Source organism: Hippocampus guttulatus, chromosome 6, assembly GCF_054856545.1.
Source record: "Hippocampus guttulatus isolate MCC_2025c chromosome 6, RoL_Hgut_1.0, whole genome shotgun sequence".
Taxonomy (NCBI): Eukaryota; Metazoa; Chordata; class Actinopteri; order Syngnathiformes; family Syngnathidae; genus Hippocampus; species Hippocampus guttulatus.
Window position 1 is genome coordinate 23,336,584 of NC_141266.1, and position 19,270 is coordinate 23,355,853.

Sequence of the window (19,270 nt, forward strand, 5' to 3'; positions counted from 1 at the left end):
GGCAAAGGGCTGCGGAAGGTGGCAAAGGAGTGGAATCGCTCCACCGCCTGACCGGAATGCAAATTTGAGGTGCTGAACACAAAAGTGAAAGCAACAAGCAGGAAGTGCGGCCGACCGTGAGCAGGGGACGAAAACCGGCATCCCGTGATGTCATTGACACCTTCCAGAAAGTGTGAAAAACTGAAAAAAAAATGTTTGGGTTTATGATTCGTCCCGTTGCTCTCGGGCCTTCCAACCTTTCGATTTTTCTGACTGACTGAATCAAACTCTGCGGCCAAAGGAACGCGCCTTGTGTGCTCCAACTTTAGAGGCTCCGGCGGAGTGAACAGAAGGGGCGGGGGGGGGCGATACGGGGATTCGCTGGCAAGGCCCCCCCCCCCCCCCCGGCTTCATCCTCCCTTTGTCTCACCTGACGGCGTCCAATTAGCGGCGGTGTCCGTGGCAAAGCTGGAGCCGGCGGTGGGAGGAGGCGCTGGAGAGGGAGGACGAGGAGGAGACGGACAACGGAGGAGGGTGTGAATGGGCGGAGGTGGCGATGGAAGAAGACGGCAGATGGGGGGGGGGGGGGGGGGGGGGGCGGCGAGGACGCAAATCGTCTCTCTCTCTCTCTCTCTACCGTACAGTATATATAATTTATAGCTAATAATGGGGGGAGGACTTCATCTTTGTACTCTTGCGCTCAAATGTCGACGGAGTGTACAAGTGCACCTCAAGGCGGGTCGTGCAAAATTTTTGGGTTGTTTGATTTTCCGCGCAAGCTTTTGACCGAATCCGTCCGTGCCACTTGCATCCCCAGGAACTCAAATGGATATATGCCAATCAACAGAAAAACTTTTTTATTTTCGAAGCAAAGTGTCCTCCACATTGATCTGATTGATTATTTAATTCAAACAAAAATTGATTTTCGCGACCTTAAACATCGACAAAAAGCAGCATTTGTTGAGTGTCCTCGCTTCCCGAAATTTGATTTTACAGTGATAAAACCTTACAAAATCCTTTAGAATTGTTTTTTTTTTTTTTTCCCAGCGTACTCGCGTGGCTCCTTATCGCAACTCGGTTCAGTTCAAATCGACACCGTAGGAAGTACAGCGATTGATTTGTCTGCATCGCCGATGATATTTCAACAATGTTTGAATTTTTTGGATGCCGTTGGATTATTTCGAACATCCATTTTCTGTTGAAGCACCGCGATGTGCCGAGTGTCAACATGTTAGCATCAACGCAACGTAGCTACAGTTCATGTTTTCTTAATTCCATGCTAAAAACAAACAAAAAAAAAAAAAATCTCAGTCCTGTTACTCGTACAGGGCGTTAAAAAAAAATTAAAAATAAGATACCCGTCAAAGGCCGTTTTGGGGAACGCAACGTGCGATCCGATTTAGAGCTGAAAAGGGGCTGGCCGGCAGGTGTGCACTCAAAGTGAGTTTGAGACAAAGATGAAGAAAGACTGGTAGATGAGGAGGAGTAAAGCATGATGGGTAATGATGAGCTGGCAGAGGAGCAGGAGGAGGTGCAGTGGGGGGGGGGGGGTGTCACCGGGAGGCGGAGCTTGACGAGCTGAACTCACCAGAGGTGGCGGCGCCGGCGCTGGAGGCGCCGTCGTCGCTCGGGGCGGGAGAGGCGGAGGTGCGCTTGACGGATGGTGAGGAGCTGGTGGTGGGAGTCTTGCGACCGTTCGTGTGTGTCATGTCATTTTCAAAAGTGTCTGGAGGGAGGGGAGGGGGCCAGAGAGAGTCTTCAGAAAAACATGACAGCATCCAGCCATCCATTCTCTATCATGCTTGACTTCATTAAAGGCGTGGGGCGATGGAGGCATTTTGAAAAATGTCTTTTTTTCCTTTTTCATTTATTACGAGTTTTTACATTACGCTTATGACGATGAAAAAAAAATAAAACATGAACAGGAAATTAAACTTTGAAATCGAAAAAAGGGACAGACAGCTTTGCACTGAAATGATTTCAAATAGCAATTGCAAGCCCGAAATTGCTTTTCCAGATCACGACTGGCATGAAGTCACGTTGGCAAACAAAACATTCAGACATACGACTGTCCAGTAGGTGTCAAAGGGCAAACATATATATAATATATACTGTATACACACACACACACACACACACACAGTCTTCAAAAAAGAAAGGCATGATCATCTTTGTAATGCAGAGTCGATGGTAAAGTCGTCCCATTGGATCTCATTAGAAAGTGCAGTTGTACGTTTGTCAAGTCAAGCGCGGCGGGTTGCTGAAGTTGTCAGTCATAGGTTTTGTTTACTGCCTGTGAGCCAAACAATGCATTATTTATTAGCAGCTGTTTGGAGTTTTCTTTCCGCTTTGCGGGGTGAGGTGTGATTACGAGGTACTTTGCGACGACCGATGCCTTTTTTTTTTTTTTGGGAGGGAAGACAGTTTCAAGTGGCAAGCAGCGTGACTCCTCCCAATTTGCAGAAGATCCCGTTCGCTTCCATTCGAGCGCGGCCTGACAGAGTAAACGCCTCCCCACCAAGGTTCTGTTGAAGTCGATCGAGCCGGGGGGAAAAAAAAAAAAAAAAAAAGTTGCCAGTTGACTTGGCGATCCGTGACATTACTTTGTTATAAACAAGCTTCACTCCTCTTTTCTTCCCACGCTGCAACGCGGCGCATATACAAATGCCCGGCCGAGCGTGATAACGCATCACAATGGAAATAACGCGGCGAGGGACAAAAGGACCGAACCGTTGGGGATGTCGCTCTCCCTCGGGCGAGGAACTTGAATTGAGACGCCGCAAAGACGATAACCGCCCCGAGGTCGAAAAGGAAATTTGATCACCGCAAAAGTGGAAATGAAATTTGGCACAGTCTTAAATTGTAAGTTTATTCAAATTAAATTAAACTTCAATTACGCTGTGTTTTCTACGCGCTTGCTTGTTAATTTAATATTTATTAGATTTATTCGACAAATATATTGCTCATGCTTTATTTGATATTGCTCTTATAATGAACCGTGTACAGTTCTTTTCTGAAACATTTTATGCAATGAAACACTTTATCCCCCCCCCCCCCAATTTTGCTGCTGCAGACTGCAAATTTCGTCGTCGTTACCCGACAGGAAGGAGATCTCGCTGAGGAGCAGCCACGTATCGGTGAAGAAGAAGCTGCAGCGCAGGATGTGAGCCAGGCGTCCGTCCAGGGGCAGGGAGAGCGTGCGGGACGACGGGTCCTTGAGGTCGTCCAGGGGGACGGCCAAGGCCAACGCCGGCGACGACCACGGCTGCAGCAGGCCGCCCTTGAAAGCGCACTCCACCTTGTTGAACACCCGCACGCCCTGCGTGTGACGGTTGTTGCTGTGCACCTGCGGAGACCAGAATATATTTTCAACAAAAGTCAAAGCGGAAGCTGAAAATGGTCCCAAAATAACGACAGGGTGGACATTTTGGACTCATGTTAGCATTTGCATATTTGTCGCGATGGGAAAATTCACCGCGTTACGCTCAAGGTTCCGCAAACGCTGAAGGCGGCGACCGGAATTAGGCGCCAAAATGCGGCCCTGGGGGGGGGGGGGGGGGGGGGGGGTGACAAAACGCAGGCGCCGGAGGTGACGCGTTGCTAACCTGGCGCTCGATTCCGAGCCCGTCACCTGTAAGTGGAGCCACATGTGAGGCCGACAGCTGCGTCACATGTTGAGCCGCCTGCCAGCCATTTTTTTTTTTTTCTGCACGTGTGCGGGTTGGAGCCAAGGTCGCACCGGTTGCTTTCAATAAAATCCCAAACGGACACCACTAGAGCTCCACCAAGCCTTTCGCCCCAAAGCCCCCCCGAGGGGAACCAAAAACATTGTGTGTTCAAGGAAGTGAAGGTTAACACACTGGTGAGGTCACACTCGGCTGCGTGACAAGTTATCGGGTGCATGTTAAGTAACTTTGCTGGAATGGGGCTCGCGTTCCCACTCTTGACAAATCCACGGCGTCATGTCAGTTGAGGTTAGAGTTGGGAAACCCCCTGGTGAAAATCCAGGAAACAGCCTGAGACGGGAAAAAAAAAAAAAAAGAGCGAGTAAAACACCAGGGGAGCTTTCGAGGGAGAAAGGCGGCTGTCCATTCAAAACATTTATTACTAAAACACGGTGGACATGCCGTGAATGATTAACATGACGGGACAATCGTAAAAACACCAAACTTGTCAGCAGACGCCATCTTGTTTCAACAGGATGAGACAAACGGTTCTCATCGTGGTTTGAGTATTTTCTTCGCGGTAAGGCGCTTCGGAGTATAAGGCGCACCTTCAATGAATGGACTATTTTAAAACGGTTTTCATAAAACAGGCGCACCGCATTATAAGACGCATAGCATAGAAGCTACAATAGTGGATGTGGTTGCATTGTGCGTCCACTAGATGGAGCTCCGCTAAAAAGAATGCAAGACATTGCAGCTTTTTTTTTTTTTTTTTTTTTAACATCGAGCTTTCACAACCGCTGCAGCTATAACAAAGCGTTTTACTAAAGATTTAAAATACTACGAGAAAATTGAATGCTTTTCGGTGCGACTTAATAGCGCGGAAAATAGGGTAATAGTTGGGTTAGGGGAAAAAAAAATGCATTGTGAGAATTTTATCGGGTTCGCTGAAAAGTGTTTTCATTGGAAATGAAGATTTTGAAAATAATGCACTTTAGAAAATCGGGACTTGGGATGTTTATGGTGACCATGAAAATTGGTGACATTTTGCCAGAGCGAAGATACGCGCGATGGAAAATTTCTCACTCCAAGAGTGGAAAAAAAATCATTTCTCCGCTGTGTTGCCGTCGTGTATTTTCAAGGTCGCGTGGATCACATGACCCGCGGGGGAGGGTGCAGTGCTTCATTCGAGCCATAAATAAAGCATTAGCCTCGTCTACACCTATTAGCCGCCGTGATGCTCGACTTAGTCTAATGAGGTCATTCATTTATCAGATCAAAGCCTTCAATTAAATGAGGTAAAAAAAAAACCCTGCTATTTGTCAGCTTCCTTATCTGTGTTTAACACAAGGGAAGCGTTTTTGAAAGTGCTTAATCAAAATAATGCATATTTATAGACCTTCATAAAAAAATAAATACTCATTTTTATTCATGAGTACACTTGATTTACGCATCAAGTTTCTCCAGATTCCAATTAGGGTCACGCGCTCCAAAGCGGAAATGAGCTGGTGGCGCTACAAAGAACATCTTGGAGACAAATCATTATTGGGGGGGTGGGGGGGGGGCACTTGCGCCTCGAGGGGGATGCAAGTGAATGGAGACAGGAAATTGAACGGGGGAGCCACGTGATCACCGAGGTAGCGAACGTGGTTTCGGCGCGTGCTTACTCTTCGGAAATATGCCGCAAAACAGACAAAGAGGTTCCAGTGGGATCGCAAAGATCCCATTCAAGTGGAAACAAACAAACAACAAAAAAAAAGGGACTTTTTTTAGACGGCGGATGCGTCGGAATCCAAATAAGATCTTTTTAAAATCGGTCAGTGTAAATACGCATTCCCCCCCTGCACGGATGTGTTGGGAGTGCGAGAATGCTGGCAAACCGAATTCCCCCTCTTGAGGGATAATTAAAGGATTCAAATTCTTTTTCAAGACAAAGCCAGGTCAATACTTGTTTGCGACTACGCGGCATTCTGTAAAACGGGGAGATTTACGACCGAGCGCACAAAAAAGCAAAAGAACAACCAAAATGCCTGTGCCCATCACAAATCTATGAAAAGAGAGTTGGCGCCGTATCTGTATGATCACGTTCAAGACCTCGTGAAGCGCGTGACCAGCATTAATATTTGAAGAAATTCTGCCGGCATCTTTAAAGCGGTCTTTTAACCCTTTCAGGAAGTGATAAAGAAACACAAACGATGCAGCGACACATGTAGACCAACCATTTAACACACCGCACGTGTGTATTCTTCATCCTCCGCAGAGAATGCCTAATATTCCTGGCGTACTGAGAAGTCCGTCTTCTACTGCCCCCAGGTGGCCGAGATATGCGCGACGGAAAGAGGAGCACAATCCGCATTGAAAGAGTGTGACCAAACTATTTATTTAATCATGTCATTATTCTTCGTTTAAAGTATAACATTATAGAGCGTTATTCCCATATATATATATATATATATATATATATATTTTTTTTTTGTAAGAACAAAAAAATAAAAATAATACACGAGTACACAGCCACGGGCTGCAAGTGGCACTGCCTACCTGCATGACACGGAGCACGCGAGGCTTCTCGAAGTGGAACTCAATGTCCACGCTGGGCTTCCCGAGGACATCTCTGTTCCAGCCCAGGTAGTCGTAGCCGGGCCACACCCGCAGCTCTTTGCTCTCCATGAAATCGTCTCCTCCCAGGACGCCGTCGCACAGCTGACCCAGGCCGCCAAACTGCACCCTGCGCAGAAATGTAGGAGGAGCCTCAAAGTACGAGAAGAGGGCTCGACCACTCATTGATTTTATCATTCACTGCCAGCCCAGGTCAAATGGATCCATGACGTCTGTCGCCGTCAATGGCGGTGAACGAGTTCGATTTTAGTTGTCGGGATGAGTTTTTCACGCCGACTTGCACGGGTTCGACTCACGTGGCTGCGAATAGAGAGGCGCTCATTTAGTGCGGTCATTTTAGGATGTTAAATTGTTCAACGTTTAAAATGTTAATTCATTTCCGTACGTTTCGACGGATAACGGACAAGCTCGCGTACAGAAAGAAAACATTTAACAAGATATGTCCTGAAATAATCCTGTTCTGTTTTCCTCTCATTTGAAGGCTTTTGTTGACCAGATATTTGATGGGCAACGCAACACAAAAACGGTCCGCGTAGAAATTGACATTTGCATCCTCTAAAAGCAAATGTGGAAAAAAAAATCAAATTAGAACTGAGATTGAGAGGGGGGGAGAAAAAAGAAGATTGATTTTTTTTTTCTTTATTTAAAGGCCATATCACCTAAGCCAGGCGCACCACACAAAAAACACAGAGAGGTCACCCCACCTCTCTTGTCTCCCACGAACACACATCTGCGCCGGAATGCGTCTGGATCGCATCAAGAGGTGTTCGCTTACTCATAAGCAAAACATTTTGGGCCCATTAACCGCGCAGCCTGAGCGAGCGTGACCCCTGCCACGAATCCTGATGCGGCCCGTCTAGCGGCCTGCCAAAACATTATGGCCAGGAAACGTGCCTCCAAATCCCTCAGCAACTACAATAACACCGCGGGTCACCTTTTTTCCATCTTTGGGAAACACTTGCTGCTCCTTGACACTTTTCTTGCCATTTAAATTTTTTTTTTTTTTAACAGCAGCGAGTGGAGTCGGCGAAGAGCACTTACCCTTGCTCTGTGCTGCCATCGTAAGTGGAGTCGTTCAGGTAGACGGGCAAGCCCGACAGATTCATGACGTGGCCAACTGGAGCCGCGTAAGCCTTTAAGCCATCTGAGAGAAGTGACGGAGAAGCGGGAATGATTGAGGAGTCGAGATGCCGACCCTTCGTCGCCTGAGCGCGTGCGGCGCGTTCAGATCCGACAGAGCCCATTCGGTTGCCAACGGTGAGCACTTGCTTCAAACTAGGCAAACAAACCCGAGGCTCCGTTACTCGGGTCCGCGGGGCCTGAACGGATCAGTTAATCAGGCAAAGCAGACGTGGGCAGCACTCTGGTTTCCATAATAAACCATTCCGGGCATAATATTTGCCTTTTTTGAGTCATTTTACTCACCGAAGCGCATTTTTAGTTGGCTACATGAGTGTATATGATGCATGAGGAAAAAAAAAAAAAGATAAAAAATTGAGCGCATTTGGCACCATGTTCATTTTCAGTTGGCCAGGATTCCCATTTCACTCTTTCGAACGTCTTTTGAGAACTTTTGACAAACTGGGGCAATTTTTGGATGAGGGGCAAAGGAGGGCACTGCCCCACCACATCCAGCAGATGGCACTGTGGAGAAAAATAAAAATCTTGATAATTCAATCGCCAAACGACTGGACTAGTCGCATCACCATACTAAAAGTTTGGTTGAAAACTATTTCAGGTGATCAGTCCAAAAACTTTACGTGTACAGTGTAGAGATGTGTGGGGAAACTTTGATGATTATAGCCGATTGAGAAAGAAGAATGAAATCCATTTTTAATAAAATTAGGTGGCCTTCTGAAAAGTGGTTTTGGCATTTTGAATTGAAATATCATTTTTTGTTACCAATTCATTAAAACACCCCCCAGCCCCCCCAAAAAAATCTGAGTCAATTCCGCAGCCAAAGTCGTATGCTGCATCTCCCCATCCTTTCCCTGCGGAGTGTGACAGAGGAACCCTTTGCCCAAGTCGCAACCCAAAAAAATTCAGCCAAGTGAGAAGCGAGCTCCTCCGTCAAGTCCATCATTTGGGTGAATGACGCTTTGCCCGCTGGCTGGATAACGGAGATCATTTCAGCTTTCAAGTTTCGTCCGCATGGTTAATAACTTTTGCAAGCGAAAGTAAAGAAAGTACGTCGCCATATGCCAGCGCACACTCAAACAAATCCCCTCAAACGGTGCCGATTGTCGCAAAAAGAGGCCATGTTAAGACTATAAATAAACCTCCTGCCCAGCTCCAGACAATCAGAACTGACCCAAAACCAACCCACTCAAACGACGCTGATTGGCGCAAAAGGGGCCATTTTAAAATAAAAGCGGAATATGGCTAATCTCCGGCTCCAGACGATCGGGAAGTGACCCGGCTCACTCCTTCCATTTTGGAGCAAACTTGAATGAGACGCTCTCGTTAAAAGACAAGAGCAGGACGGCGCTGATCAAGAGGCGGCGGCGGCGTGATGAACGAGGGAGCTGGGACGCCACTGCGGAGAAGGCGAGCGCTCATAAATACAGTGAGTGCTCGGGTGTGGGGGTGGGGGAGGGGGGGGGTCGCACGCAGCTAAAGCTATTCATCAGAGGGCAGACACCCAAGCTGGCAGACGGCATCCTGTCTGTAAATTTGATGCAATCTCTCAAAGCGATGCGTTGGACGCGTGGAGGGGGAAACACACACACACACACACACACACACACACACACACACACACACACACACACACACACACACACACACACACACACACACACACACACACACTTGGAATCATTCTTATCAACTCGATCATTTTTCACCTTCCGCAAAAGGACGCGCGTTCACGCCGGGCCACTCGAAGCAGGCTGGAACCTACTCGACACCTCGCGTCCGCTATTTTTGGGCTGCTTTGAGGGCTCTCCAAAGATTCGCACACTTCCCCGCCTCTGTAAATTCCGATCACGGTGGTCCACAAAAGCCGAGTTGAAGCAACTGCGAGCACGTTTGTTGAGGCCCTTCCAACGTTTCATTTCTTCAACTTGAGGTGCGGCGTCTTCTCTTTATGTCGCCGGCGCGGCAGGACTTAACCTGACTCGATCGCACCACTTTCACGAAGCGACTTTTGAAACCAGCGACACGACACATCGACGCAATGTAAACTTTGCAATCAAATAGCGGGCATTTCTTAGGTTCAGAAATGTGCGCAGATCTCGACAGAAACATTCTACTCGTTCAAATTGCAAGTTTCGCTCTGACAAAGCAAGCGCAGCTACGGACAGAAAAATGATGACATCATCAAGGGCAAGCTTGCAAATTTGAGATCTGATTGGTGGTAAAAAAAAAAAACGTGAATGGTTTTCGTCACATTGGCCAGCACGACTGCGACGGCCACGCGTCAGGGCTGAAATTTGTTTGGACAAAAAAAAAAAAAAACATCTCTCACCCTGCCACACCCCCTGACATCTGGATTTGGCCTGTTTTACAGCCACTTCCCCTCTCCCCCACCACTCATTTTGCTCTTTCTGCGATTATAGCCCCTACGTAAAGTTCGCTGCCGTCCTCACAACATTACTGACTTTGCCTTTATGTCCCGAAGGTGACCCAGCATTTTTTTTGCTTCTCTGACCAATATTTATGACAACCGCCACCTTAGCACAACATAAATAAACAGAACAACTACGAACAATCCAGCCCAAAACTTTCACGGCACGCTCAGACGGACGAATGACAATTCATCACAAGATCCGCAAAGTCCGGTCACGTGACGGCCGCTTACCCGTCCACACGCAGCCGTACAGTTCCACTCGAAGGCAGACGCTCATGACACGGTCGGCCAGCGGGTAGAAGCGCACCATGCGGGCCACTATGGGGGGGCCCAGGTCCTTCAGAACAACATCGTAGGTGTTCTCATTCCCGGACACCACCTTGGAATAAGAATAAGAATAAGCAGTTTTGTTTTTGTGCTCGTTTCAAGCTGGGTAACGCGTTACCGATGTCGCTGTATGAAGCACAACTCCAGATATTGGTTTGTTGAAGAAAAACACGTGCGGGACGCCCAACTAATTACAGTGACCCCTCACCATATCGCGCTTCAATTATCGCAGTATTTTTCCCGAAAGAGAGGCGATTGGGCTCGTCTCTCTTCGCCTCCTCCTCATCAATACCGATTAATTGTCTTTTCATAAACGCATCGGCTGCACAAGGACAGCTGTCCAGCAGCTAGCTGGAGGCTAACGGCGGCTACACTGTCAGAGCGTGAAGTGAGAGTAACACAAGTCTCTCTTTGTCTCTCTCAGAAGGCAATGCTGATGAATATTAAATAATGTACAAGGTTTTATAATGAAAGATTTGAGTAAATACTGTCGGCTTTGTCTCAAATATGTAAAGTATAAATACTGTTTCTGTATTCTAGACATGCTAGTACCCACGTACACAAAAATTCCTAGGGGGGAGACAATGCTCCATCGCGTTTTTTTCACTTGTTGCGGCAGGGTCCCGGTCCCTATTAACCGCGATAAGTGAGGGAACACTGAACAACAACTACAAGTCCGAGTTGCGGTTTTCATCGCGCGTTTCTTAACACGCCCTCTCGAGTCTGGCATTCACTTCTCAAGCGGCGTGATGATTTTCGTGGCAGAAAAAGCGCCAAGGAGAAGCCTTGAACGCGCCAACTGATTTGAGAGTCAAAGCCTGAGGCAAAATTTTGCCGTTGCGGCAATTGTGCAGACTCGAGTCTCTCGCTGAGGCAGGTTCAGAATAACGGCGGCCTCCTTAAAACGTTGCTGCCGCGGGTCTAATTCCCATTGTAGTGCGCACACGCTCCGCCCGGAGCTGATCGCAAAAGAAAATATTGGAGAGGGACCCCATAACGGCTGCTATCAGCACAGGTGTGTCATTGGATTGAGCTGAAAAAGGCCCACTAGGCTCTTTTTGTTCCACCGTGACACGGCTTCTCCATAAGTCCCCACAGAGGAATTATGCGTTAAGAAGAAATGAACACGCTTCATTTCCGTCCTTACTTCCTGGCCCCAGCGGTCCTTCCAGGTGATCCATTTCAGGCCATCTCGAGAGTAGCGCAGGCGATAACTTCGGGCAAATTCCTGGCCGTGCCCGTCGGCGTGGCGACCCTGAGTACCCACCAGGGCCAGGAAGTGGAGCTTGCCAAGGTCCACCTGCAGGAAAACGGGAATCAGTTAGCTTAGCTTAGCGATGGAGGGAAAACACATGACGCTAGCTGGCGCGGCACAGGTTGTTGGCAAGCTTGAATTAATGGAACCCTCGTGACATTCAAAAGTGTGTCAGCTTGATTACTAAACGCCGAATGTCGAGTTTGGGAACTTTGCTAATAGCAGGTGAGCTACATCATACATTTTAAATTATTTTTTCAATACAGTATTTTACAGACACCGCTTAACTTCTTGCGACATCTACAAATGTCCTGGCTGATATTTCTGTTGTAAAATGAACCGAGGCCCGCAAAAGTTTGCCCATCCCTGTTATTGAATGGTTATCAAAAGTCTACACACCCCTGTCAAATGCCAGGTTTTTGTGATAAGGGGGGAAAAAAAAGCACAAGATTTCATAACCTTTACAACTCAATTGGGAAAAAAATATTTTAGAGGGGGTGGGAAGTAAAAGCAAACAGATATTGTGTTTGCACAAGTCTGCACACCCTCTTAGAACTGAGGACGGGGCCGTGTTCATCATTCAGTTCACATTCAAGCTCGTGTTAAATAGGAGTTAGCACACACCTGCCAACTTTTCAAGTGCCTTCGAGTAACCGCAAATAAAGTTCTAGTAGGCTTTTCCTGTCATTTTTGGAGTCAGGTCTTCCAATCCGGGCATTTGAACCAACCTATGTTGACTTTTTAGATGCTCAGAGACATCCGGTCTCGCATCATGTCACCCTGTACATGCTTCAAAAGGTTTGGGTGTGTATTTTTCCAGAAAGTCGCGGTCACATTGCACTGTATGTCCTCCAAGATCATGTGACTTGTGCAGACCGGGAGGACGCGAGTGCGATTGTAAATCAAAATGAGCGGGGGGGGGGGGGGGGGGGGGGGCGTGGCGCTAACCTGGAGGTATTCCGATCCATCGGGGAAGACGGCGCCTGCGGGGCACCAAGCTCCGTCCCCTTCTCCAGTGCTCAACCTGCAGATGGACACGGGTCTCATTTACGCTTGCCGTCCAACAGCAAAAGGAGAGGATGGGATTTAAAAAACAAACAAACAAACAAACAAACAAAAAAAACGCTCAACTCGACTGCTCCCTCCCACGACGATGGCTGCGGCACGCACGCGGGTGAAACCGAGAGTTTGCTACAAAACAAATCGTAATTGATTCCGCAGCGAGAAGACGCCCACGTATAAGCTGACAATGTTGTCTGTAAACACAAGCTGGGAAAACGTACAACTGTACGGAGGACACGCACATCTAAGAAGAGGAAAAGAGGTGAGCCGCACTCTGTGGTGTAACAGTTTTTCTTGGATGAACACACGCACACATTTCCCCCGACACTGGACCTTTCAGTGCGACTTTCCTCCCTCCGAGGACGCCCAGCGTGTTGCTCGGACCACCTGAAAGCAAATTCATGACATGGATGGCGTCACGCTGACAGTGACGCTGCTGCTCCCTCCAGAGGGTGAGCTCATGCTGCAGGAAACAGCCGGATGATTTCACACCCATTAGAGAGCCGCGATGGGAAGATGAGCGGGGGCCGGGTGTCAACACCGCATTCGTGCGTTATATTGTTTCACTTCCGGGGGGGGGGATCGTACGGGATAAAGACAATGTCACAATGTATTGGAAAGCTACCAAACGTGCTTTTTCTTCACAACTTGGGGGAAAAATATAAACTACTTTTTTTTATATCCGAAATAAGGTGAAAAGTCACAGAATTAGGACTACTAAAATAATGAAAAAAAAAAAACATGAACAGGAACACGAGGGTGGCGCGGCGGTCAACTGGTTAGCACGGCCGCTTCACAGCGCAGAGGTGCACGGTTCCATTCTGACTCCGGCATTCCTTTGCATGTTCTTCCCGTGCCTGCGTGGGTTTTCTCCGGGTGCTCCGGTTTCCTCCCACATTACAAAAACATGTGGCCAAATAGGTTTTAATTCCAATACTTCTGAATTTTTGAACAGTTACAAGACGGAAGTGATAGCTTTTAGCACGTGCGCCTCTCAGTCAGCCGATCCGTTTTCCAATCCTGAATTTGGGTTTCAACCTTTAAACCCGCTCGTTGTGTGTTTCTCCAATTAAAATGTGCTTTTGATGAATCTTGCTTTTAGCGCCAATGCCTCCTCGCTCGTTTGCTTTGCCGTGCGTCCGCCGCTCCGTCCGTCTTTGCGTTTTGACAAGCCCGCTGCTCTCCGCGCGTCTCCCAAGAGAGCGCCGCGGCTAATAATCATTTCCACACGGTCGGGCTCTCGGCCAAACACGCGCTCGCCCACACGCATACACGCTGGCTGTATCGCTCCTACGCGTGGTTATGAGAGCGCCTTGCGGGGCTCTACCCTGCTCTCGGCGCCTTTCCTGCCAGACAGCTAAGTAGCTAATGACATTACAAAACACAAACGCCCACTCGGTCATCTTCTGTCACAATAAGCTTGGGACAAATTGCTTTGGGATGGGGTTGAGAGGAGGCGGGGCGGGGCGTACGTGATCCTGTTTCACTGCAAGGCATCGGCTTGGAGTGAAAACATCGCAGGGATGCGGAGCAGACGGAAACACTTGACGCATCGTTGTGCAGAAATCAACACATAAGGTCGCGTGTCATCATCTGAAACATGTTGGCATTGTTTTGGTCGTGGCGGTGGGTGGAAAAGTGAATAAATATTCAAGGTCGCCAAAAGAAATACACTGGTGGGGGAAAAAAAGGATTGAATGACATTGACATTTTTCCCCCCTTTGTCTGTTTTTTTTTTCATCCTTCCTTCATTTGCCTGAAATGACTTTTCTACTTTGCAATCGACGGTCCCAATCCAATACTACTTTAAAGTCCACTAATTGATTCAAATCAATTAATTTAGGTCATTTGCAAACACGACCGACAAATGGGCCCATTTTAAAGCTTCTGGCCCAACGCCGTACAGCTCAAAGCAGCGAACGCGAAGAATTGAAGGGCTCAACTCACTGACCTTGCATGTTTGGCCTCGGTGGAGTCTGACCAGGCGCTGGAGGCGGTGATGTCAGAGTCTAGGATGCTGCCATCCTCCATCCCCAGGGCGTAACGACACTGAGCGGCTGCAGATGCAGATAGGAAGGCGACGGAGATAAAAAGAAAAGAGAAAAGGAATCAATCTTTCAGTCCCGAGCATCGGCCGGCATCGTCGATCATGGCGAATTTGCCTCGTCATGTCATTGTTGGGAAAACTTCTGGACTTTGCTGCCGCATGGTAAGAGAACTCCTAACCCTGCAATAAATTTGCTTGTAACTTCCCCCACTTTGCTGATATTCATCTTCGAGGGGAAAAAAAAAACATATTTTCCACGTCAAACATACCGAAACTGCATCACTTATTCCCACCGGTGATAACATAAAACTATGCACGTAAAAAAAAAAAAAAAAAAAAAAAAAAAAGCATTTGTTGGAGCGTCCCCGGTCCTAGTTGATGTTACGGTCTTAGATTTACAATGCCACTGACTGTCAAAAGTTCACTTCATCACGAGGTGAGGCCCAAGGTCAATACAGCGGTTCCTCTACTTATGAAATGAATTGGTTCTGGAAGAAATTTCTGAACTAGTAAAGATGCGTTATCCATGTAAATGCCCCCCCGCCCCCTAAAAGAAATTCTGATATAAATGTTTTATAAAGCATATAAATGCATGTTACAAATAAGATTATTGCACAATAAATGAGAGTTGTGTATAATGTAAAAAAAATATAGACTAAAGAATCAAAACGATGGTTTCACTTTGAACTGCCCACAATCGGCAGTTTATGGTCAAAGTAACACTTGGCCTGGCTCGCAATGGTATCTATTTACTTTTAAGGGTTGGGGGCAGGCTAAAAAGTCTCTGTGTCAAGGTGATCGGGGGTAGGGGCGGGGGGTGGGGGTTATTGCAACAGTCAGGCAGTGCTTTGCTAGATGTGCAGAGAAACTATTTTCAACTAAAATAGTCACAACATTTCTCTTATAATGCCCCAAAGAATAAAGACCAACCAATCCCAAGAGCAAAAATATTTTTTCTCCAGTTTTTGCCCCCCTAGTTTTGAGGGAATGTGGAAATGTGATTCGGGAGCTGAACAGTGCAGCTGTGCGTCTATCCAAGTGGATGCAGGGCGGCGGACCACCCTGAAACCGCCAACTATTTCAAAATAACGACTGCATATAACAATGATATGGAATTGCTCGACAGACTGGATTTAGTGTGTTTAAAAAATGACAAGTTGAGGAATGTGACCATCGCGGGAAACCTTTTTGGACACCCCTGCTTCAGATGCTCGTTGAGCTGCAATTTGGCTAAACGCAAAAGGCTGATTTGCAAAGACATTTCAGTAAGTACAGTGGCGCCTTGAGACACGAGTGACCTGGACTTTTTTTCAATTATGAGCAGCCGGTATTCTTTATCCTCTGCATAGAATGGCATGTATTATTGCTGTACCGAGGAGCCGAGAGAGGAGCTGAGTCTACAGTACAGTACTGTGCATCTGTCTGCCTGTCTTTTATTACCCGTAGGTTGCGAAATGTGCATTGAAAGAGAAACTTGGATGAAAACGATCAATTATTTTGAATTCTAATCTGTTATGTCATATCGGAGGTCTTGATCAAATATAATAGAGAGTGTCATTTTTCTCTACTCCAACATTTTTGTTGTTTAGAGGGAGAGGCCGGAAGCGATGAATGCCATTTGCATTCATTTCAACACTTAATTGCTCCGTCGGTCATCACACGTCGCTGACAGGCTCCACGTATTTGCCGTTAATTCCCGAATTTCCCACAGCACACCCGAGCATCTCACACTGCGCATGAATGCCGTTGGGAAATGTCTTTCCAAGACGACACCCTTCTCATTGCACCTTTTGTGCGACCCGGCGCGGCTCCCGTTACCGCGAGCCCTGCCGGGGAGGATTTGCGGCACGGGGAACAAAAGCAGCGACAGAAACCACGGCGCCGGCTGCAGGCCAGCCCCTCGGGTGCCGGCGTTGACTCTATTGCAGCGGCAGACATTATCAAACGATTACAAAGACGAGGAGCTCGTCTGCTCCGAGGGGAGGCTCGGGTGGCGATAAAGTAGAGAAGGGGAAGGGGGAGTGGGAGGGGGGAGGGGTCGTTGTCATTGAGTCACCCCGTTGGAATTTGGAGCCGAGTGACAAATGTTAAAAAGCCCAGAGGGTGGAGCATACGCGCACCCACACTGGATCCACACCCATTAAACAGGTGCCCACGTCATTAAATCATCATCATGACGCTCAACAACCGTGTCTTTTTTTTTTCATTACATTAAATGAAATCCACATTTGGAGACACACTCCAAAAACCTCATTCTGGTGAAAATTTGTTTGACAGAGGTCGTGGCTGTGACTCATAAAAGTCTTCTCAAGAGTCACGCTTTCTATCCAAGGCCTGCTTTCAAATCTTCAACTCTCGAAGATTTGCTCCCACACATCAATCAACCACATCCCCCCCCCCCCCCCCCCCATTCCCCATCCCGTCACGTGTGTCCCAATATCATCTACGCAGACTACTTTCCAGTTGTAAATCCAAAAGCATTGCGCCCGGGACAAACGGGCCGTGTAATGAGTTTGGGCGAAACTCTTGTCGCCGTTTGCAACAAAAAAGCGCCGTTGAAGTTGCGGCTCGTGCTTGCTGCCGCAGTCAGATATGAAAGCCGGCGCGCGCTCCTGTTCCACCTGGTTGCCCCCACCGACTGACACTTGGTAATGCGGCTGGGTATTAGCCGTCCTGAGGAACGGGGGACGGTGGGGGGGGGGGGGCGATTTCACTCTCCTGTTCCACTCGACTAGCTGGCAGACAGGAAGAGAACACAGCGCAGTGCCTGTTGATAACACAACGGGAATGAGACTCGCTGATTTGACAATGTGAGGAGAATATTGCGAGGGCGGAAGAAAATAGGGCGCCTACGGGGGGCGGGGGTTGAATTACTCAAGCTTTCTTTTTTTGGAGTCAACTATAACTTGATCCTAGTCGAGTTGAAGTAAGTGATTCAATGACATCATGAATATACGGTAATCCCTTGTTTATCACGATTAATGGGGACCAAAACCACCCGCAATAAACGAAAATCTGCGAAGTAGCGACCAATTAACATATATATTAAAAAAAAGTTGCCCCACGTGGGCCTTTGCGCTTGAGCAGAGCGCAGAGTCAATTAAGGTTGTTTAGACAATTAAGGATGGAGAGACCTGCTTTTGTTCCTATAAGTCTTTCTCTCTCTTTTTTTTTTGCGGACTTCAAAAAAAAAAAAAAAAAAAATATATATATATATATATATATATGTATATATTTTTTTATGAATGTTTGAAAAAATCCACGATGCAGCGAAGCCGTGATAAACGAACCGCGAAATAGCGAGGGATCACTGTATATATTTTTTTCAGCACAGAACAGCGACCGCTAATGTTAGCGTTGAGCCACGGACTCTTTTTTTTTTTTTTCGTATTTAAGAATGGACTTGCCCATTTCGTAAATGAACATGCTACTTGTCTGATTTCCATGTGGTGACATTTGTCATTTGTGCCGCTGCCCGCGTTCCTCGCCGACGGTCCCGTTGTCCCAACGTGAATAATTGAACAACCGGCTAGCCGCTGATGCTAACCGCTACGCTCTTGGACCAACGCAGACGCATCAAGATCACGTCGCCCTGTTCGTTGGACATTTCGTTGCGCCGCACAATGTCAGAGCGCGGACGAGATGAGAGATCCGAGATCGGCTTTCATGGCGCAGAAGGAACACGCTTCAAAATCCATTTAAGAATCTCGAGGCCATTGACTTGCTTCGGTAGGTGCCGCTGTTTTGGTTCACATCAACGATCGAACGGGCTCGGCGGTTCACTCGAAAAGGAGACAACGTGCCCAACCTGCGTCAAAGTGCCACTCGTGCTCTTCGGCCGACGACACCCGCACCGCCAGCACCGCCGCCAGGGCGGCGACCACAGAAGAAGGTGTGAGCCACCCGGCCGGCCTGGCCATGACTGCAGCGGCGCGCCCGGTTACCTGCCCGCAGACGCGCTGCTGGCCACAGGCATTCCTGTCGACGAGACAAAGGAAAAGAAGAAACATTCAGAAACAGTTGACGATCTCAGTGTGCGTGGCTTTTTCCTTTCACATCAAAAGCCTAAACCGTGAAACGTAACACCTTGACTGTGCTTTCATAATCGTCACTGGAATAAAATACAAAGTGAACCGCATCCTTACATTTGTCCCACCCTGTCGAGTGGAAAAAAAAACAAAAAAACAACTCGATACGATATTATGGCTGCTCAGAATGGTCCGCAGAGTTTGTTTTTCATCCAGGAACAAATTGCGCTCGACGACTTGCCTGGCATCACCGTCTTTTGATAATTCTCTTAGCAAATGAAACAAAGAGCGAGCACAAAGCCAAAAGTGCCCAAAGCCACTTTGAGGCGCTAATTTGTTCCTCTGTCTTTGGCCTGCTGGGTGACAATGATGCTTTTGTCGCCGATAGAAAAGAACTCCAGCGGTGATCGAGGACGCTACAATTAGCACGACATTTACTCTGGCGGCTGCTTCGCCCCCCCCCCCCCCCCCTTGTGAGGCACGTCGTTTTTCCAAATAGCTGATATCAAACTGGCTTTCACTTCATTGGACGGGTTGATCCAGCCGGCGGCGGTTGCACAACAAAGCAAATTAGGTTTGGAGAGATTTCAAAACAAAAACAAAAATCAATCCGCGCTGAATGGAAGCATTAAAAAAAAGAAAAATCCCAAAACATCATTTATGTCTCACCTATTGCTTTTTGTCAGACAATACCATTACAATGTTGACAAAGTGAGA

The 19,270-nt window shown here is 47.6% G+C and overlaps 1 protein-coding gene across 1 annotated transcript in view; it reads right to left on the reverse strand.

Moving 5' to 3' along the window:
- ddr1 (discoidin domain receptor tyrosine kinase 1) overlaps nucleotides 1–18,688 on the reverse strand; it is a 27,562-nt gene extending 8,874 nt beyond the window's left edge. Inside the window, exons 1-11 of the mRNA XM_086113044.1 lie at nucleotides 18,671–18,688; nucleotides 18,334–18,503; nucleotides 14,430–14,535; nucleotides 12,365–12,440; nucleotides 11,309–11,461; nucleotides 10,066–10,213; nucleotides 7,305–7,407; nucleotides 6,186–6,372; nucleotides 3,076–3,325; nucleotides 1,568–1,705; nucleotides 410–472 (exon numbers count right to left, since the gene is read on the reverse strand). Coding sequence (XP_085969170.1) covers nucleotides 410–472; nucleotides 1,568–1,705; nucleotides 3,076–3,325; nucleotides 6,186–6,372; nucleotides 7,305–7,407; nucleotides 10,066–10,213; nucleotides 11,309–11,461; nucleotides 12,365–12,440; nucleotides 14,430–14,535; nucleotides 18,334–18,503; nucleotides 18,671–18,672 — 1,396 coding nt within the window. The 5' untranslated portion in view covers nucleotides 18,673–18,688. The remainder of the gene's footprint in view (nucleotides 1–409; nucleotides 473–1,567; nucleotides 1,706–3,075; nucleotides 3,326–6,185; nucleotides 6,373–7,304; nucleotides 7,408–10,065; nucleotides 10,214–11,308; nucleotides 11,462–12,364; nucleotides 12,441–14,429; nucleotides 14,536–18,333; nucleotides 18,504–18,670) is intronic.
- Between the last annotated feature and the right edge of the window lie 582 nt (nucleotides 18,689–19,270).